This window comes from Hevea brasiliensis, chromosome 8 (assembly GCF_030052815.1).
Source record: "Hevea brasiliensis isolate MT/VB/25A 57/8 chromosome 8, ASM3005281v1, whole genome shotgun sequence".
Taxonomy (NCBI): domain Eukaryota; kingdom Viridiplantae; phylum Streptophyta; class Magnoliopsida; order Malpighiales; family Euphorbiaceae; genus Hevea; species Hevea brasiliensis.
This window is the reverse complement of record NC_079500.1, coordinates 733,752-756,308: the sequence shown is the minus strand read 5'-3', so window position 1 is coordinate 756,308 and position 22,557 is coordinate 733,752. Positions and strand designations below refer to the sequence as shown.

Genomic DNA, 22,557 nt, shown 5'->3' with positions numbered 1-22,557 from the left:
GCTCAATTTACTGTATTTCATATTACGAGTTCCCTTACAGCAGCATACTACGTGGATAGAAAAAGCAATACTGCAAAGCCCAATAGTGTGGGCGTGTTAGCAGGGCTTGGAGCTTGTTAACATCATTTTTTAGATGATGATGTTGATTGTATTTTTATTTCTACCGATTAGATAAAGAAATATAATCTGCCTTTGGAAAAAAAAATACAAAATTATTTAAAGCAGTAAGACATTAGAACATGCCGCAAACCAAGCAAGCAGAACATTCATTCCCTGTTTATTCTTCCATATCAGAGGTCCCATTTTTAGAAATTATTGGACATACGGAACACAAAAACAGATGTATTCATTGTTTATTTCTCAGCCAAAATGGAATCTATCTCTGCAGGAAGTTGTTGAACCAAATAGCTGACTTCTTGGGAGATCTTTGCAAGCCATTTTTGTAATCTACCAAATTTATTCCACACCTCATAGTGAAACCAGCAGCCCATTCAAAGTTATCCATTAATGACCATGCAAAGTAACCCTTCACATTAATACCCTCCCTGCCAACAGCCCCCACTAATTATAATCAACAACAATAATGATAATTAAAAAGCATATAAATAGAGCAAAAAAAAAAAAAGAAAAAACTTACTGAATGGCCCTATTTAGGTACGAAAGATGATGCTTGTAATAGTCTACTCTGTATGTGTCATTTTGAAGTTCTTTAAGTGTCAAGGTACCATTATCCAACTGATCAATTCCTGAAATACAAATTAAGAGACGTTAATTGATTCTAACTTTCAATCTAAATTCAGATTAATTTATAATGCAATGAACATGATTTTTTTTTTTTTTTGCCTCACCATTCTCAGTAATATAAATTGTTGGATTATTGTACTTTTCCTTTGTATACTTGACAATATTTCGAAGGCCTTTTGGATATGAATGAAACCAAATCGAACCATCCTACAATATTATTCACTCAAAATTATTGAAAAGAAAATTCATTATCCCCTCCCAAAAAAAATTAAAATATTAATTTGTTTTTTGCACGTACCGATGGACCAATAGGAATTCCATTTCGTTCGGCTGCATGAAAATAAAAATTAAATAAATGAAAATGAGATAGTATGAAAATTCAGGGATTAATTAGAGTTAAAAAAATTATATAAAAAAAAAACTTACTTGTCATATTAGTGAAGGAATCTGTAGAGTAGCTAATATTAATAGGATTAGAATTAGCAGGCACTGCAGCTACATAAAATGCAGTGTAGTAATTTAATCCAATAAAATCAAAAGATCCTTTCACCATTATGGATTGATCTTTGGTGAATTTGGGCAATCTATTTCCAACAAGGGCATGCATGCTTTGTGGGTAGTCACCATAGGTTAGTGGGTCCATGTACCTGATTAATTAATAGAAAATGGACTGATTAATTAATGTTAATTTGATAACAATTAGAGGTTGATTGATTATGATTATGCACACTCACCATCCATACATAAAATCAAGGGCTCTAATAGATGCCACCTTGTCAAGCTTAGTGTTGGAGAATGGAACCATCCAATGAGAAACAAGAGTAATCCCAATCTTCCCTTTTTGAGAAGCCTTCACATTTCAATATCAATTCATTAGATGTGATTAAAAATTTGGGATTGAATAATGAATTAGTATATTAGACTAACTTGGTATTTTTCCTTGTATAATTTTGCTGCTGCTGCATGAGAAAGTAACATATTGTGGCCAACCAAATAAGGCTCAGTTGCAGAGTCTCCAGCTTGGCAAGCCGGATTCATGAATTTGGATCACCTCCCTGGTGCTAAGAACCCCAAGTTATAACCAGCATGGCTATAGCTCCATGGCTCATTTAATGTGATCCAATGCTTCACTCTATCCCCAAATTCTTTGAAGCAAAGCTCTGCATAGTCTTTGAAATCATCCCTGTGTGCAGGTTCCAAGTGCATTTCATTAACAGAATATATACACAAAACTCAGTGGGTGAAAATTATTGCTAAGCACTCTCTTTCTTTCTCTACTTACACAATGTGAGGGCTTAAAAATCCACTATATTCATCATCAAGGGCTTGAGGTAGATCCCAGTGAAATAAAGTCACAAAAGGTTGTATACCTGTGAATGAATATTTTCATCAGAGATGAGAAGTATAATTCTTATGCTTGTTTGTTTTCCCTTTAAATTTCCTAAAATCTTAGAAAGGATCAGTCTTGAAAAAAAAAATTCCTAAGATAAGTGATCAAGTTGCAATTTCAAGTTATTAACAACAGTAAAAATGTTGACCTTCTGATAGGAGCTTATTGATAAGATTATTGTAGAACTCAATGCCCTTCTTGTTCACTCCTCCACTTAGGTTCCCACCTGTGCAATAAATGTTAAGGATTTTGTTATGATAATTGCACGAATCTTACGCATAAGTTATTAATTAATTGTTGAATTTCACCCTTATACTTATGGAAGATATTCAATTTAATTTATTTTTAATTTTTTGTTTAAATTAATTTAAAAATTTTAGTTTAAATTTAATTTAACATAAAAATTAAAATTTTTAAAATAAATTTCTTGATTTTTGAGGTAAATTATTTTATTTCGCTCAAAATTAAGAAACTTAATTTCTTTTTTTTTTGTTTAAATTAAAATTTTTAAATTAATTTAGATAAAAAGCTGAAAATTTACTAATCGAGCATCTCTAATGAGCATTACCCCCCATAAACAATTACATGGTAGAAAAGAAAAACTAAACATATGTTTATAAGTTTATTATGATGAAAAGACCAAGTGAACTCTCCAAATTCTCCAAATTTTAATCTAAGTAGCTTTCTCAGAATTCACACTATCTTCTAAAAGGCAAAAGTTGGAAAATATCTTGCTCGGATCATACCATAAACTTTTCGAATTTAATCATAATTTGGACGTAATATATACTCAAAAAATTAGTAACTTATACACCACATCATAACAGATTTTTTTTTTTTTTTTATAAACCATAATTTTATTAAAGAAAAATGCAATTAAAAATTTAATATGGGAGATTGTAGCTAAGATTTTTTGTTATTTAATATGTTTTTCTCTTTATTGGTAGGGAAGAATTTACCTTAGACTTCTTCTATTATTAACTCAAATACAAATATGTGAGTCCTACCATATATATTGTATATTAGATTCAAAATATATTAAATCTAGACAAGAATTTATCCTTAATGATATTAAAATTATTTCTAGCTTATAAACTCAAATTTGAACGCCCAGTAAAGTTTAATAATATATATATATATAATTTCACTTTATTCAAGATCAGAGTGAAACACTACATGCAATAATAGTAACGGTGAAAAAAATATATGATCTTACGAGGTAACAATCTAGACCATGAGATAGAGAATCTGAAAGCATCTAACCCAATATTCTTCATAATGTCCACATCTTCCTGTCATCACATTCAATTATCTATATAAATTACAAGCATAGCTAATAATAATAATAATAATAATAATAAGGACAGAAAATAAATATGTAGAAATCATTTAGAAACCTCATAGCGATGATAAAAATCCACAGCTACGTCTGCATTAACACCGCCTACAATCCTTTCTGCAGTATCACCCATACCATCAAAATTAAATATCAAGCTTCAAAAGAGATTTCTCCCTGGCCTTACTCATCTCTATTCATATTTTGATTGATTTAAAATTTTATTTATAAACATTAAATGAACAGAATAATAAATTCTACGTAATTGGTAAATGTGAAATATTTAAAAAAAAATTATAAAATTGTGAAAAAAAAATTTAATATGACCAAGACAGTGGCTTAGAGTTTAATATCAAAGTCTACAATAAGACTAGCTGAATATTAAATGTCTGTTTAATATTATTGTGAAAGTTGTTTGCAGCTTTTTAAATATGTTAATATTAAAAAATATTAAAAATTAAATTTAATTCTAACATAAATTTTGTCGAGTTCAATTCTAACATAAATTTTAAAATTCATTTGAAATGAATTTCACTATTTAATATGACAGTTAAAAATATGAAATTTAATTAAATATCATATAATTCATGTTTGGTATAATTTTAGAATTGAAATTTCTTTGTCATCATTTCTTAAACTATCCTTAAGTAGTAAAATTCAAAAATTATATTTTTTTGTAAAATTAAAAAAAAAAAAATATATATATATATATATATATATATATATATATAATAAATTTATAACAATTAATAAACATATACACCATTAACAATATAGTAATAAATATAAAATAAACTCACATGTTTCATAATATAAGAGATTTAATATTAAAAAATTAGAATAAATGTATAATATTTTTCAAACATATTAAATTTCATAAAATTTTGTGTTTGGAAATCCAACTAAACAAGCTATAAATGAAATCTAATGGAGGATAAAAACCTGGATATTTGTGAGTAAAGACGTCCCATATACTTGGGCCCCTTCCGTCAACATCTACTGCACCTTCATACTAAAAGTCATTCAAAAAATCTTTAAAATATATATTAAAAAAAATTCCCAAATTAAAAAACAAAAAAGGAAATAAAAATTGTATACCTGGTAAGAAGCCGAAGCTGTTCCAAAAAGAAAACCTGTCGGAAAACTGCTGCGATTAAAAGAAGCTGAGACGAGCCCTGTTAATGCCAGAAGGTTGCACAAGAGCAACAAGCCTATCACGGAAGAGCCTTGAATCGCCATTAGAAAACCTAAGACTCTTGTTTACCATACATACATACATACATACATACATACATACATACATATATATATATATATATATATATATATATATATATATATATATATATATATAATTTATTTATTGGATTGTGCTTGTCATATTTTGCATTCAAATGCACAAACGGCTACGAGGATGTCAAATAAGCTAATAAAACCAAGCATCTATTAATTAATTAATTTACTCCATAACCTTGTTAATTCAGAAATAATTTAGTTTTTAATTTGCATATATTTTTTTGCAGGCCAAGATTATAAATTATTTAAAATATACTTTCATTTATGGATAAATTGATAAATTTTATGAATGGTGAAAAAGGAATGTTTCTAAAATAAACTCTATCTATATATTTTATTTCTGTTGTTACGTGAATGAATTTACTTTTGGCGTATCATGTGACACTAAACATACAAAGATTATCATTTATAATTATAATAATTATTGTATATTATGCTAAACATTTAATGCTTTCTTTTTATTTGGTTCTTTTTTTTTAATTATCTTCATTATTATTATTATTATTGTGATATCAATTTTTATAGTTAAATGATTAAAAAATATATTCATTATTACATTTCTAATTTCTTATTTAAAGTTTTAATATTTCATTTTGTCATAAAAATTTAAGAATTGTATATCTTGAATTTCTATCTATATATATATATATAGTATGCACAATTTTTATTGGTGTTGCCATAAAAATAGATTTACTCTTAGTGTTGTCACGTGTCACTTAACATATATAAATTGTTATTTATAATAACAGTAATTGTTATCTATCATGCTAAGTATTTAATTCTTGCTTTTTATTTAATTCTTTTTTAATTATCTTTATTATTATTGTTATCTCAATTTTCATAATTAAATGATTAAAAAATTTATTCATTATTACTTTTCCATAAATTTCTTTTTTAATATTTTAATATTTAAAAATTTAAAAATATTATATCTTAAAATAATAAAAGTAATTAATATTCAGACAAAATTTTTTTTAGTGTTTCCATGTGACAGTTAACGTATAAAGATTGTCATTTGTAATTATAATAATTATTGTCTATTATGCAAAATATATAATTTTTTCTTTTTATTTAATTCTCTTTTTTTTTTTAATTATCTTTATTATTATTGTTGTTATCTCAATTTTTATAACTAAATGATTAAAAAATTTATTCATTATTACATTTCTATCAATTTCTTATTTAATATTTTAATAATTCATTTTATTATAAAAATTTAATTATCATATATTTTAAAATAAAAAACAAATATATATATATATATATGCGTGTGTGTGTGCGCGCGCTCTTGGTGTTATCATGCGATACTTAGCATAAAAAGATTATCATTTATAATTATAGTAATTATTATCTATTATGCTAAGTATTTAATTTTTTTTCTTTTTATTTATTATTTTCTTTTAATTATCTTTATTATTGCTATTATTATTTCAATTTTCATGACTAAATAATTAAAAATTTTATTTATTATTATATTTTATAAATTTCTGATTTAACATTTAATATTTCACTTTATTATAAAAATTTAAGGATGGTATATCTTAAAATAATTTAAAATTATATTACAAAAACTTTAAATTTCATTAAATTTTCTCAATTTTTATTAACTAATTATTTAACTAATTTTAAATATTATTAAGTTATTAATTTCCTAATTATGTGGGTAAGTTACAAAATATTTAATAATTATTCTTTTAAAGTTATAATAAGTAACCATTATTATTAGGTAATTTACAATATATACAATTTTATATAGTACATGCATATAATTTTTTTTTCTTCTTGCATTGCCTTCATATATTTTAGATTATCAGTTTCATTTTTTAGAATAATATTAATATTACTAAATAAATATAATATTTAAATATATTATATTTCTTTAATTTATTAAGAGAATATAAAAAATTTTTCATATTTTAAAGTGATGAATATAATCATATGATTTAATTAAGCTTATATTATTTTATATCTTTAATCAATATTTCAACTATATTGATAAATTTTTTTATTATGAAATTTTCATTAAAAAATCTTAGATAAAATGTTTAGTTAACATAAAAATAATAAAAATAAAATGTGGAGTAATTAACAATAAATTTAAAATATTATTTTAATCTCAAGTATTAATTAAAATTAAAATATATAAATTAAAAATATTTATATCTTAAAAGTTTAATTTAGTAGCCACGTGTACTTGCACAGGCAACTCACTAATTAGTCTTAATTTAATATAATTGGTATCGATTTCCATCTGTAATAATGTTTTGAGCTAGTCAATTAGGGATTTTTCTTATCTAGACTAGTCCACTATGAATTCAAGAAATAAGATATATAGTGAGACTCTCTTATTAAATATATGAGTTTCACATATTTGTATTTTGTATTCATAATGAACTCAATCTATGTAAGAATTTAATTAAGTTATCTCTTGAGACTATGAACATGGATTTTCATGAACACAACCCTTGGACCTTGCTCCTATTTTTGTTGCCTAGTCTCCCCTGTTAACAGTTACCAAGTTCTCTGGCAAGCATTCTGGTCTTTTATATTTAACCTTTAGCCATTCTTCGCATCTACTTGCCATCATTATTTATTATTATTATTATTATTATTATTATTATTATTATTATTATTATTATTATTATTATTATTATTATTATTATGTTTTCATGAAAGAAAAGCCACATCACATATAAAAATAAAAATAATCACTGAGTTTTAACTCGTTGGTAAAAAATAATAATAATAAGGTGAAGAATAAAGAAAGAAGATTCATAACTGAGAAATTTGTTGATTTTCTATTTATTTAGTTGCAGCTTAGTCATAGGATTAGCTAGGTTAAATGTTAATTTAGAAGGAATTTTTTAAACCAATAAGCAGAGTATTTGAGATAACGTTTCTGATTATTCTTATAATCAACATAAACGATGCCAAATCGAACAGTGTAACCATGACCCCATTCAAAATTATCATGAAATGCCCACACATAGTATGCCTTCACTTTGACACCCTCCCTGCCAAATTCCATTATAAACATTAATTTTCTTCATCAAATATCCTTAATCAATTATATTAAATTAAATCAATCATTGAAAATACCCGCTTGATACCTTTTAAAATAGAGGATAGGTGGCTCCTATGGTATCTTATTCTCATGCCATCCTTAAGGGAAACTTTGAGTGGCAAGGAGTCACCATCAGGCATTCTGCAAAAACCATAATAAAATAACTATAATTAAATGTATATTTTTGTGCTAATTATCTAGATTCCTTAATATAGAAAATTTTTTTCCAGGAAGTTTCTCTATTCCTTGTCACATTGGGGACACTAGTATTAAAAAGGTATTGTGTGATCTTGGAGCTAGTGTAAGTTTGATGCTACTCTCCATTTGTGAAAAGCTGAAGGTAGGAGATTTGAAGCCCACTACCATTTTTTTGCAACTAGCTGATAGATCCATCAAATATCCAATAAGAATTTTTGAGAATGTGCCCTTAAAAGTTGGAAAATTTTTCATTCCTGTGGATTTTGTGGTTCTTGAAATGGAAGACGATATTCACATACCTATCATCTTGGGAAAGCCATTTTTAGCCACAGCAGGGGCTATAATTGATGTAAAGAATGGTAGATTGACATTAAAAGTTGGAGAAGAGGAGGTGGAATTTAATTTGAATTAGACTTTGAAGAAACATCATGGAGTTGATCCTTATTTAAGGTGAATGTTATTGATGAGATTGTGGAAGTAGAATTTAAGAAAAGAAATCCTGAGGACCCTTTGGAGAATTGTTTGGTACATAGTAAAACAACAAAGGATGAAAATCCTAAGGTTGCAGCTTTTGCTCAAATTTTGGAAGCTACTCAAGCAGTTGTAGGAGATCAAGTTTTGCAAGTTGAAGAATTGAAATATGAAGTTTCACACCCATCTTTACTAGATGAGAAGGATGCACCATTAGTCGACCTCAAACCACTTCCATCTACATTAAGGTATGCTTTTCTTAGACCTAATTCAACTTATCCTATAATTATTAATGCAAGTTTGAGTGATGTACAAGTTGAAAAATTGCTGAGAGAGTTAAGAGCACATAAGAAAGTCATTGGTTACACCATTGATGACATAAAGGGTATAAACCCTACCTTGTGCATGCATAGGATTCTTTTAGCGGATAATTTTAAAGCCACCATAGAACATCAAAGAAGGTTAAATCCTAATATGAAAGAGGTGGTGAAGAAAGAAGTCTTGAAATTGTTTAAAGCTGGGATAATTTATCCTATTTTTGATAGTAGTTGGGTTAGCCCAGTTCATGTAGTTCCTAAGAAAGGAGGTGTGACCGTTGTGAAAAATGAAAATAATGAGTTGATACCTACTAGAATTGTCACAGGGTGGAGGATGTATAGAGATTACAAGAAGTGCTACTCGGAAAGACCATTTTCCCTTGCCTTTTGTTGATCAAATGTTAGAGAGGTTAGCAAAACATTCATATTTTTATTATTTGGATGGGTATTCTGGTTTTTTCCAAATCCCAATACATCCTAGTGATCAAGAGAAAACCACATTCACATGTCTATATAGCACATTTGCACATAGAAGGATGCCTTTTGGCTTATGTAATGCACCAGCTACTTTTCAACGGTGTATGATGGCCATTTTCTCTGATTTTATTGAGGAAATTGTGGAAGTTTTCACAGATGATTTTTCTGTATATGATTTTTCTTTCGATAATTGTCTATCTAATCTCTCTAAAGTGATTAAAAGATGTGAAGAAACAGATTTGGTGCTAAATTGGGAGAAATGTCATTTTATGGTGTAAGAAGGCATTGTTCTTGGATATTTGGTATCACATAGAAGAATTGAAGTGGACAAAGCCAAAGTAGGAGTGATTGAGAAGATGCCTCCACCAACTTCAGTGAAAGGAATTAGAAGTTTTCTTGGGCATGCTGGGTTCTACCGGCGATTTATAAAAGATTTTTCAAAAATTGCTAAACCTCTTGCAAATTTATTAAATCATGATGTTCTTTTTAATGAAGGAAGCTCTTATAACAGCCCCTATTATGCAACCTCTGGATTGGTCATTACCATTTGAGATTATGTGTGATGCTAGTGACTTTGCTGTGGGAGCTGTACTTGGTCAGAAAAAAGAGAAGAGGTCTTATGCAATCTATTATGCCAGCAAAACTCTAGATGATGCTCAAGTAAAATATGCCACCACTGAGAAAGAATTTTTAGCTATGGTATTTGCTGTGGAAAATTCAGATCATACCTAGTTGGATCGAAAGTGATTGTCTATACAGACCATGCCGCCATAAGATATTTGATGAATAAAAAAGAAGCAAAGCCAAGACTGATAAGATGGGTTCTATTGCTACAGGAGTTTAACTTACAAATTAAAGATAAAAAGGGAGTTGAAAATGTTGTGGTGGACCATCTATCAAGGATTAAGTATGAGAGTAAGGATGAAAATGAAGAGGAATTGCCAATTGGTGAGTTTTTCTCAAATGAGCAATTGCTAGTTGTTGTTGCTGCACTGCCATGGTTTGCAGATTTTGTCAATTACCTGTCATGTGGAGTTCTCCCACCAGATTTGAGCTATCAACAAAAAAAGAAATTTTTGCATGATTTGAAATTTTATACATGAGAGGATCCATTGTTATTTAACAGATGTAATGATGGCCTTGTTAGAAGGTGCATGCCTGAAGAGGAAATAGGAAACATTTTAGAGCACTGTCATTCTTCTGACTATGGAGGTCATTTTTGTGTGGATAAAACAGTGGCTAAAATACTTTAAGCTGGATTTTATTGGCCACACATGTTTAAAATTGTGAGAGAATTTATTTTGAGATGTGATAGATGTCAAAGAGTGGGGAATATTTCAAGGAAAAATGAAATGAAACAATAAGAGATTTTGAAGATTGAGTCATTTGATGTTTGGGGCATAGATTTCATGGGTCCATTCCCATTATCGTTTGGGAATAAGTACATTTTGGTAGGTGTGGATTATGTGTCTAAATGAGTTGAGGCCATTGCTTCCCCTACAAATGATGCAAGGGTAGTAGTGAAATTTTTGAAAAAGTTTATTTTCACTAGATTTGGAGCTCCAAGAGCTATAATCAGTGATGGTGGATCTCATTTATGCAATAAACAGTTTGAAAATCTTTTGAAGAAATATGGGGTTACTCATAAGGTATCTACACCTTATCATCCTCAGACTAGTGGGCAAGTTGAAGTATCTAATAGGAAATTGAAGAGAATTCTGGAAAAAATTATTAATCATTCAAGGAAGGATTGGTCATTGAGGCTAGATGATGCATTATGGGCGTACAGGACAGCTTATAAGACACCCATTGGAACTATACCTTTTAAGCTAGTCTATGGGAAATCATGTCATTTGCCAGTTGAGTTGGAACACAAAGCATATTGGGCAATCCAAACTTGGAATTTTGACTTAAATAATGCTGGAGAGAAAAGGTTACTTCAATTAAATGAACTTGAAGAGATAAGGTTGGATGCTTATGAGAATGCTAAGATTTTTAAGGAAAGGACTAGATTTTGGCATTATAAGTATATTAAAAGAAAGGAGTTTAAAGAGGGTGACCAGGTTTTATTGTATAATTCTAAATTTAGACTCTTTCCTGGAAAGTTGAAATCAAGATGGTCTGGTCCTTTCAAGGTCGTCAAGGTTTATCCACATGGAGCTATGGATATTTGGAGTGAAAATTCTGGTTGTTTTAAAGTTAATGGTCAAAGGCTCAAGATTTATATCACAGGCCAGCCCATTGAGAAGGGAACAAGTTGTTTCCTTGATGATTCACCAATTCACTAAATTAAGGAGGGTCAAGCTAATGACCTAAAATTAGTGCTCTTTGGGAGGCACCCCAAAAATTTTTCCTTGTACTTAATTTTTCTTTTATTTTGTTTCATCTTATATCCCATTGAACTCAAATTTGACATTAAAGTTTCTTTCTGCAGGTTGGTGGAGATTTTCAAGCAAATGTGTATGCTGAATTGAAAGAATTAATGCCTGGGAAGTTGTTGAACCTTATGTTTTTCTTCCATGATGCATATTGTTTTTAACAAAGTCAAATCTGAACTAATTTGAGCTTTATGTCTGATTGCAGGAACATGATGGAGTGAAAGGCCATTTTAGTTGCAACATTTTGAGGAAATTGGTGAGAAATATAGGAACTTTAATGGTAATCAATAGCAACATGCTTTTGATTTTACTTTTTGGGTAATTAATTTTGATGTAGTACATTGAGATTGACATATTTGTCATTGTATATTTTGTGAAATTTCATGATACAATTCTGCATAAATTTAATCATGCGAACAGTGTCTGTAGCAGAATTTTATTCCTTGTTCATGAATTTTTAATGATGAGTTTGGGGTTGAATTTGGGTGTTATTCCTTGTGGTGTGATTGTTAATGTAATAATATTTTAGTTTGTGTTTGGTGGATTAATAGATTTTAATTGTTCTTAGCGATTAATTGGGTTTCAATTGAATTTTGAGTGAAATTTCTGTGCAAATTGTGTTTTGGATTTGGTTTTAGTGTGTTTAGGATCACATTTCTAGGTTTTATATTAGGTCATTTAACACTAGGTTCAACATGATGTATGCTGGGGGTAATGTCACCACCAAAACCTATTCTTGGCACTTTAAATTGTTAAAAATGTAAAATCTGTCGAGAGTTTCAAGGAGTCTCACATGCCTCATGTAGAACCTCATGTACAATCACACGGGGCATGTAATTTTTCCCTTTTATTCCAATATGCCTCATGTTAGACACTAGGTATATCACCACTTAAACCTTTACCCTAGCCATTTTATCCTATTTCATCTCATCGGCCGCACGACCTAAGCTTTCACTGTTCCTTCCATGGTGTGCACCAAACAGCCATCAACACACATACCTAAAATACGAGCCATAAAAATGGCTACTAACAGTAACTTTTCTACCCCAACACTAAATCCTATACCACCCACTGCCGAAACACCCATTTTGACCCCAAATCCCCAAATTCCCGATACGAACCCTAATTCTCCACCTCGCCAATCCTCTCATTCCACCTCTAATCCCGACAATGCCACCCAAGATGTAACACCTCCCTCCCAAAAACACACTAAATTTTCCCCTTCAGCTGTATATGAGACACAAAAAAGAAAGAAATCAGTTCTCCACTCTCTGCTTCACCGAAACAAATTTAGAGTTGTTTCCCCAGGATCTGTTAGTGCCAGAACCCGCTCTGCTGCCCAAAATCCTATCTCACCATAGGTTTCTTCTACTCCAATTAGGGTCCAATCGCCCTTGCATCATTCATCAACAGTGTCTCAAATTGCTCCAGTTATCCCTCAATCTGGAAATCAAGTAAACTCATCTTACCCATGGACTTTTAGGGACTTTGAAATGAGGAAAAATTATGAGGCCCTTGCTAAAAAGAAAATTTTAGCCACCAAGTACATTGATGAACACAGTCTCAGGGAGATAGAACTTTATGAATCTGTTAGTGAATATTTGGAAAAAATATGTTGGAGTGATTTTGCTAGGATTCAAGAACCTGCTTCTAAGGAATTGACAATTGAGTTTTTAAGCTCATTGCAATTGGACTTCCAGCCCATGCAAAGTAACCATAGGGACACCATTTCCTTTAGGTGTTTGTGTAACACCCTAGGCAAATCCCACATCGACAAAACACGGGAGAGATGCTGGGTTTATAAGTTGGTGGTTCGTAACCCCTAGTGACGCGTTTTAAAACCGTGAGGGCTTCGGCCCAAAGCGGACAATATCACTAGTGGGCTGGGCCATTACATTTGTGGTATCGAGCGCGGCGTGCAACCTTGAACGATGGTGGGGCAAACCTCAGCGAGGACGCTGAGTCCCATAAGGGGGGTGGAATGTAACACCCTAGGCAAATCCCACATCGACAAAACACGGGAGAGATGCTGGGTTTATAAGTTGGTGGTTCGTAACCCCTAGTGACACGTTTTAAAACCGTGAGGGCTTCGGCCCAGAGTGGACAATATCACTAGTGGGCCAGGCCATTACATTTGTAACAGCCCGATCCTTCTCCAGTTAGTATTGTCCGCTTTGGCCCATGGGCCTCACGGATTTGTCCCTTGGGAGGTTTCATTCCCAAAAGCGCGCTGACCAGGTGAGGAAGGCTCCCACATATATGGCCTAAATCTTTTCTTCCCATTTCCAATGTGGGACACGAAGTTTCCACCCCAGTGCGTAGTTGGTTGAACAAGCACGTCCCAACCCCATCCCTGGGTCGTGACAAGCCCACTACCGGGTGCGCGTCCTCGCACCACACACCGTACTAGAGGGAGTCCAGCTCTGATACCAAATTGTAACAGCCCGATCCTTCTCCAGTTAGTATTGTCCACTTTGGCAATGTAATGGCCCGGCCCACTAGTGATATTGTCCGCTCTGGGCCGAAGCCCTCACGGTTTTAAAACGCGTCACTAGGGGTTACGAACCACCAACTTATAAACCCAGCATCTCTCCCGTGTTTTGTCGATGTGGGATTTGCCTAGGGTGTTACAATCCACCCCCTTATGGGACTCGGCCCTCGCCGAGGTTTGCCCCACCATCGTTCAAGGTTGCACGCGAGCGCTCTAATACCACAAATGTAATGGCCCGCCCACTAGTGATATTGTCCGCCTCGGGCCAAGCCCTCACGGTTTTAAAACGCGTCACTAGGGGTTACGAACCACCAACTTATAAACCCAGCATCTCTCCAGTGTTTTGTCGATGTGGGATTTGCCTAGGGTGTTACAATCCACCCCCCTTATGGGACTCAGCGTCCTCGCTGAGGTTTGCCCCACCATCGTTCAAGGTTGCACGCGGAGCGGCTCTGATACCACAAATGTAATGGCCACCCACTAGTGATATTGTCCGCTCTGAGTCGAAGCCCTCACGGTTTTAAAACGCGTCACTAGGGGTTACAAACCATCAACTTATAAACCCAGCATCTCTCCCGTGTTTTGTCGATGTGGAATTTGCCTAGGGTGTTACAGTTTGGGTTAGGACAGAGAACTTGACACTATTCAAGTGAATGCCTTATTTGGTTTTTGTAATGATGGAGCAAAAGTGATAGAGTGGCAAAGGACTATTTATGACCCCCTCTACATTTTGGAAGTCCATTGCACCATATGAAAAACACTACAACCCTAGTTCTGCTAAGGCCTTAGCCATCCAAGACCCTCCTTTGAGATACTTGCAAAGATTCATGTCTTACACTATACTAGGTAGAGGGCACAGTAATGGGGTTATAGGAAAGAATGATTTATTCTTTTTATGGTGCATGAAAGAGAAGAAAAAAATAAATGGTGCTTATTTTCTTTGCTCTCATATGGAACATATAGTCTCTAAGCATTTAGCTGGTAGTATAGTTATTGGAGAGATGGTGACTATAATTGCCAAATCTTTTGGTTCTATGGTGTCTATGGTTGGCCAGTCTTTTCTAGATAGAATTATTATGAATCAAATGAAAATTTGTGTAAAAAGGGGTGATGTTTATGTGTTGGCAAATGGGGGACATGAGGGTACAGAGTAGTAGCAATCACAGGGTATAAGATAGCATACTAATGCTGGTCCTTCTAGCTCACACCCACCTACTGCTGGACAATCAGACTTACTAGTTTTTCTTAAAGATTTGAAAGCAAAAATTGACAGAATGAGTGCAGCACAGCAGCCTATTTCTTATGCTAATTCTGATATTGTGGTTGTTTTAAAAGCTTTAGAAGCTAAGGTTGATACTCTTGGTCAGAAGCAAGCCAAGCTTGAGAAAAAGATTAAAAAGAAGTTTTCTTCATTCAGGAAAAAGAAAAAAATTCATGACAAAGAAATGATTGACATTTACAACAAGCTAGCAGCCTCTTTTAACCAGCTATACAAATGGGGCTAAGACATTTTTAAAGAGATGAAGGCTATGGTAGAAAACCTGGATACTGCTTCTGAGAAATCTAATGAGCAAGCACCTGCAGCAGCAAATGAGCCAGTGCCATCCACCAATGAAGAATACCAACTAGCTGTCTAGTTTTAGAATTTTGTTTTTGTTAATTTCAGTTAATTTCAGTTGTTTAGCTTTTAATTGTGCACATTGGTCAGTGTGCTTTATTTTTCAACTGTTGATTTCCTGGTTATTGGAACTTTTATATGTTTTATCTATTTGTAAATGATTTAATTTTTGTTTTTAATTCTGTTTGTTTCTTGAATCTTACGTTGGCTTATTCATTATTGCTAGCTGCCCTGGTTTCTTTTGCTGTGATACTTGCACTATCTTTGTCATCCAAATTTCTATCGAATTGATCATTTTCTTTAATTTTAGTCTCTATTGGCTATTGTAATAACATTACTGATATTGCTTTTTAATAGTCATATAACTGAATTATTGACAATGCAGCAGCTGCTCTTCTCTTAACCCTGATAATTTAGCATCTAAGGTAACTTCTAGACATTCATCTACCACACGCTGACACTGCTTTCCTTTGCCATGCCTCATGCTAAGGGTTATGCTCTCCTATGAGCTATTTGCATTGCTTCAAATTTTCAAAATTTTTGAAAACCCACTGAAATTTTCATGGAGCATGACATGCCCCATGTTGATATCCCATATCAGTTCCTTAACAGTTGGCACGGGGCATGCTAATTTACCTTTACTTCAACACGCCTCATGCTTTTTTATTAACATGCCTCATGCTCCCAATACTTATAAATCACATGTCTCATGTGCATATTATGATCAATCACCACTAGGCATGAGCGTTCTACATGGTAACTCTTTTTCACTCTTTCTTAGTTTATATCTCTCCAAGCTATCATTTATTGATTTCCTTGACATTTTTGCCACTTCGATTAAGCCAATGAGGACATTGTCTAATTTGAGTTTGGGGGAGGGCAAAATTTTTGTAAAATTTTTAATCCTTTTTATTTACATTACTTAAATTGCATTTCATTTATACTTAGTTACTTAGTTTGCATACACTATACACCTACACCATGTAAATATATACACTTGCATATAGATATCATATAGATCATATATAGCTTTTATTTCAATTTTTTTATTTTATTTAATTTTTGCATTCATTTTAGGAAGCATGCATACATAAATAAATAAATAAATAAAATTTTACCTAATTCTTAGAAGATTGAGAATCGTTTTGAAAAGCAATTGAGCTTGCCTCTAGATGGGTTTGACAGATTGAAAGTTCCGGATTGGTATGAGGTTATGAGATTCTTATATAAGTTTATATCTTCTTAGCCAATGGCCACCCAATTAATTATATTGAGTTTTGAGTGCTTAAAGAAAACTCTAGAGTAAGAAATAACTAATTGTGTCTCACCAATCCTAGAACAAGCCTTCTAGACCTTTCGAAGTGAAATTTTAGCATTCACTTGAAAAGAGAAATGATTAAGGCATTCTTCGAATTTTAAACCCACATTTTTAGCCTTAACCAACCTCATTTTAAATTTTCCCTTTGAAACCAATTTGAGCCTTTATTTATGCCCTTTATTTCCTTGGCACCCATAATTTACCTAGCCATAAACCTAAACACTTACCGTCCTTCGTGAGAATAATTTGTTTAAGAGATAGATTCTTAAAAAAAAAAAAAGGTATATAACAATCAAGTGGGAGAAGTACTAACGTAAAATTGGCTAGCAATCATATCATGTTGTGAAAAAAAAAAAATATTTACCACCCAAGTATATAAAGAAATGAGTTTGGGGGTGGATTAAAAATGGACAATTGCAATGCAAAATTCAATGTTATTTATGTAGTCCCTAAAAGAGTTGCAAAAATTGTATACTAGCATTAGTGATTTATTGTAAAGTTCTTCCTCCCATTTGATTTTCTTAAATAATAATAATAATAATAATAATAATAATAATAATAATAATAATAATAATAATAATAATAATAATAATAAAAGTGTATCTTGATCTTTTTAACAATTTAATTATTTTCATGTTTTGCTTCCCTTTTACCTTTTCTTGTTAGCCACATTATTACCTCTTGGCCCCATTACATCCATTAAAAGTCCTTTTGATCTCTTGATTGTGTTTTGCTACATTAGTGGAGATTGGAATAGTTGGTTTTCCTATGGGATTGGCACATTATTCATCCATTTAAACTATTTCCATCATCATTTGAGATGCTTTAGTTTATGGATTGTTTTAGAGCCTATTTTAGCATGATTTCTCTATGTAATTGATTGGTTTGGGTTTGATGGAATGAATAATTGACCCAAGGCTAAGCGGTAATAACTTTGGTGAGAATTAAATTCCTTATATCTTGAAAGTGGGTATATGGTTTGTTGGTGGCTAGAGGTAAGTTTGAAAGCTTGAATGAGTGATTTTCATGAATTTAAGAAAAGGTACCCCAATTGCATATAATTGTTTTTAATTTGCTTGAGGACAAGCAAAGATTTGAGTTTGGGAGAATTTGATAAACTCATTTTATATAACTATTTTAGGGTAGTTTTGCATCTATTTTGCCTTTTTAGTTTAGTAATTTTATGTTTTTAATACTTATTTTAGTTAATTTGTTAATTTTAGTTTCATTATATTTGATTTTCGGAATTTTAATGTTTTTGATAGGTTTTAATAAGGTTTAAAGGCAAAAATGTCCATATAGAAGAAATTCAAGGTGATTTGGAAGCTTAAAGTAGCTTGAAAAATAAAGAAAATTTACTTAAAGAAGAAGACCAGCCGAGACTTTCAAGGGACTCAACATGCCCCTTGTTGAGGATCATGTGAAGATAAGAGTTAGCCAGCAGGAATCCACATGAAGCATGTAAATTCACACTAGGTCGTATAAACAGAGATTTCGAAACACAACATATCGAAAGTTTCAAGGACTTTAATATGCCCCGTGTGGCGGGTCGTGTAAACAAAGATTTTGGAATAAAATCTGCCAAAAGTTTCAAGGACTTAAACATGCCCCATGTAACTGGTCGTGCAGAATCTAAAAGTTCCTCCTCCGAATCAACATAAGGCATATTGAAAATAACTTGAATCAATATGAGGCATGTGGGATGGCACTGGCAGATTTGCTGACATGGAAAAATTTTTTCCCTTTTCACACCTTTTACACCTTTTGTCTTTATCCTTTTAGAGACTATTTTTAGGGCAAACCTTGAGGGGATATATAAGCATCATATTCTTATTTTTACCATAAGGAGAAAGGGAGAGAAAAATCAAAAGAGGAAGGAAAGAGGGAATCACGCCATTTCTAGGAGAAAAAACGCCTGTAGAGTGATGTTTTCCAGCTTCCATTTTTCAGAGATTTGGATCTTTTTCTTCTGGGTTCTTTTATTTTTAGTTTTATTTTCATGTTTTCTTATTTTATTTCATTTTTTCTACTTGTAAATACAAGCATGAGTGAGTAGATACTTAAGATTTCAGAGTTGGGTGTAATGATTTAAGTTTTATCTGTGGATTTGGACTAGTTTTAGCCAGATTTTAATATATATAAGTTTTGATTATTATCTTGTGTGCTTATTTACATAACCATTATTGGTACCCTTTGGGTTTTGTTCTTAATCTTATATTGAAGGACCGAGAGGTGAAAATCTATGATAGATAATCAAGATAATGAACTTAATCACCTACTGTTAGAAATAAACTAGTGGGTTAAGAAGAATTTTAAGTTGATTGAAGTGCTTAAAGGGTTTTGGGTAATTAAACATCGCTTGAGAATGGGGTTTAGTTTCCTTTAAAACACTCTTTAGTTTGCTTGAAAGAGAAATTAAAGAAAATCAAAATCAACTTCCTTCAAGCTTGTATTTTCCTTAATCTTGGTTTTGCCTATCCAAAGCCCAATAAAATTTACTTCATGAACCTCAACTCTGGAATCAATTTTGCCATTAATTAATTAAATCCTTAATTACCTATTTAAAATTTTAGTAAATTAGTATAGTGCTTAGAATTTTAATTGCTTTATTCATCATAATTTCTTTATTTTCCCAATTTAATTGCTGCATCTCTTACTCTATTTTTAGCACAAATGATCGATAGCCCAAATAATTGTAACTTTTATAATTTGGTACTCAAGCAACAAATCTCTGTGGAACGATATCTTTTCTTTACTACTTGAACGACCCGTATACTTGCGGAGTACGCAACCAAGCTCATCAATGATATCAATTCTTAAATAAGAATCAGCTTCGGAATGATGTTTCTTTATGGTGTTATTAATATTGAAAACCAATTGATTTTCACCAACTCTAAGAGTCAATTTTTCACCTTTGTCATCAATTAATGCTCCTGCTGTAGCTAGAAAAGGCCTCCCAAGAATAATTGGAATATTAGCATCTTCTTCTGTTTCTAAAATGACAAAGTTAACTGCTATGTAGAACTTTTCAACCTTCAAAGGCACATTCTCTAAAATTCCTTTTGGATACTTAATTGATCTGTCAGCTAGCTAAAGAGAAATGCAAGCTGGCTTAAGATCTCCTATGTTGAGCTTTTCATATTTTGAGAGGGGTATAAGGCTGACACTAGCTCCTAAATCACAAAAAGCTTATGTAGAACATTATTTTCTAATGTGGCATGGAATTAAAAAAAATCCTTGGATCTTTGAGCTTTGGAGGAAGCTTCCTTTGAAGAATGGCACTGCACTCTTCTGTCAGGACTACAATCTCATGGTCTTTAAGTCTCCTTTTGTTTGAAAATATTTCTTTCAAGAATTTTTCATAAGAGGGCATTTGAGAAAGAGCATCAATGAAAGGCACATTTATATATAGTTTCTTCAAGACCTCCAAAAACTTCCCAAATTGCTTATCAAGTTTAGCTTTTTAAAATCTTTATCGAAAAAGAAGTTGTGGCTTGTAAGGCTCTGGAGGTATATACTTCTCTTCTTTCTCTTTAACTTCCTCTTTACTCTTTCTCGAACTCTCTTTTTTTCATTCTCTAGTTTTTCACTTTCATCAACTTCTTTCTCATTTTCTCTCTTCTCACTTTTTTCACTCTTTTCATTATTTACCGCTTTCCCACTCCTTAATATGATAGCTTAACAATGTTCTCTTGGGTTTTTTGGCTAACTTGGAAGCTTTCTCGTAGACTTGATACTTGAAGAGGATGCTTGCTATGCAATTTAGTTGTCTAACATTCTGTTATGTGTCTGTAGCTGTTCTAACCTTACTTTCATCTCTCTCATCTCTTCATCATGCTTAGGTTGATTGGCAAGAATTTGTTGCAATAGTGCTTCTATGGTAGAACCTTGCTCTTGTCGTCTTAGTGGAGGTGCAGGATGTGTATTCCTTTGCTGAAATCCAGGCAATTGTTGCTTATTCTGCTGATATGGATTTCCTTGTTGTTATGGTTGAAAATTCTAAATTGGTCCTTAGTTTTGCTGATTTTCCCATGAAAAATTGGGATGATTCCTCGAAGTTGGATTATATGTTTAAGAATAGGGGTTGCCTATATGCTTATTTCCATAATTATCAACATATGCAGGATGCTCTCCATAATCTTCTCCACAGCTAATTATCCCTTCTGCATAAGTAACTTGTTGAGAATTTCCCAAGATTGATGAGGTAATCAGCATGCTTAAATCTTCCATTTTCTTTGCCAAGACATTTGTAAGTGCATCAAATTTGGAATTGATCATATTGAATGGATCAAGATCATATATTCTAGCAGCTTGTCTCTTTTATGTTGGAGCTAGCCCTCTTGGACAATCCAAAGATGAGTGTTCTTTGTAATTTTCTCAAAAAGTTCATAAGCTTCATCTTTCTGCTTCAAAATGAACTCTCCTCCGGTTTGAGCATCAATAATTTCTCTAATAACAGAAGTGACATTTGTATAAAAATTCTAATTTATCATCCATTTTGGAATGGCATGATGTGGACATTGTCTCTCCAACTCCTTCCATCTCATCCATGACTCATAAAGAGTCTCATCTTCTCTTGGTCTAAAAGCTATAATTTTATTCTTCAACTCTTGAGTTTTTCTAGGTGGTAAGTATTGTGCAAGAAATACATCAGTGAGCTGCTCCCAATTTGTAATTGAATTGTGCGATAGAAAATCAAGCCAATCCAATGCCCTATCTTTCAAAGAGAATAGAAATAACTTCAAACTGTAGACCCTTATTTTGTGATGAATATGTGCATTAAGGTTGTGAAAAACCCAATGATGAAAAATTATATGACTGTGAGATGTAATTGGAGGCATATAGCTGAATTATTAATTTCGTGCCATGATCTTGAAAAAAATAATAATAATATATTTTTTGGGGAAATTAATTTAATTAAATTTAAATAAAATTTTGTTTTGTTTAAATTTATATGGGTAATTCTTAAATAGACCTAATTAAGTTTATTGGGCTCCATGGGCCTAAAAAAGCCTAGTTAGAAATTTTAAATAGGACCCATTTAATTTATTTTCTGAAAATTAAAATAAATAAAAAAATCTTTTTCTCTATCCCTCTCCTTAACAAACTCTCTCTCCCCCTTGGCCCCATTCTCTTCCTCACTCCTTATTGGTAACGCCCCTTTTCTCTCTCTTTCTATTGGTTGAAATACCTCACCCATATCCCAGTCTCACCTAAATTCTGCAACCCCAGTTATTTAAGTTATCTAAACCTTATCACCCTAAGACTCCAAACCCAATCACACCTCTCTCCCAAAACTCTATAAATACCATACTGGAGAAGAAGAAAAAGGGAGAAAAGAAGGAGAAATATTTAGAAAATTCAGAGTTATTTAGAGATATTTTAAAGCTATAAGAAATTTAGAAATATTCAAAAACTCTTTTAGTTCTTTCTTATTTCTTTTATTTTCTTCAAGAAGA

The 22,557-nt window shown here is 31.9% G+C and overlaps 1 protein-coding gene, 1 long non-coding RNA gene, 1 other non-coding gene and 1 pseudogene across 3 annotated transcripts; 2 read left to right on the top strand and 2 right to left on the bottom strand.

Moving 5' to 3' along the window:
• Positions 1-376: 376 nt before the first annotated feature.
• On the bottom strand, positions 377-4,709 carry LOC110648042 (beta-glucosidase 24-like; annotated as a pseudogene).
• A 2,836-nt stretch (positions 4,710-7,545) lies between these two features.
• On the bottom strand, positions 7,546-7,974 carry LOC131182192 (uncharacterized). The gene is made up of 2 exons (XR_009150443.1): positions 7,877-7,974; positions 7,546-7,780 (listed from the first exon to the last, which is right to left on the bottom strand). It is a non-coding gene; the product is annotated as an uncharacterized LOC131182192 (long non-coding RNA).
• Positions 7,975-9,400: 1,426 nt separating this feature from the next.
• LOC131182408 (uncharacterized) lies at positions 9,401-21,252 on the top strand. The gene is made up of 8 exons (XM_058151955.1): positions 9,401-9,460; positions 9,789-9,992; positions 10,130-10,317; positions 10,420-10,528; positions 10,904-11,549; positions 11,728-11,753; positions 11,877-11,951; positions 20,983-21,252. Exons 1-8 carry the CDS (start codon positions 9,401-9,403, stop codon positions 21,250-21,252), a joined length of 1,578 nt encoding a protein of 525 aa, XP_058007938.1.
• Positions 21,253-21,601: 349 nt separating this feature from the next.
• On the top strand, positions 21,602-21,709 carry LOC131182717 (small nucleolar RNA R71). The gene has a single exon (XR_009150978.1). It is a non-coding gene; the product is annotated as a small nucleolar RNA R71 (small nucleolar RNA).
• Positions 21,710-22,557: the final 848 nt, after the last annotated feature.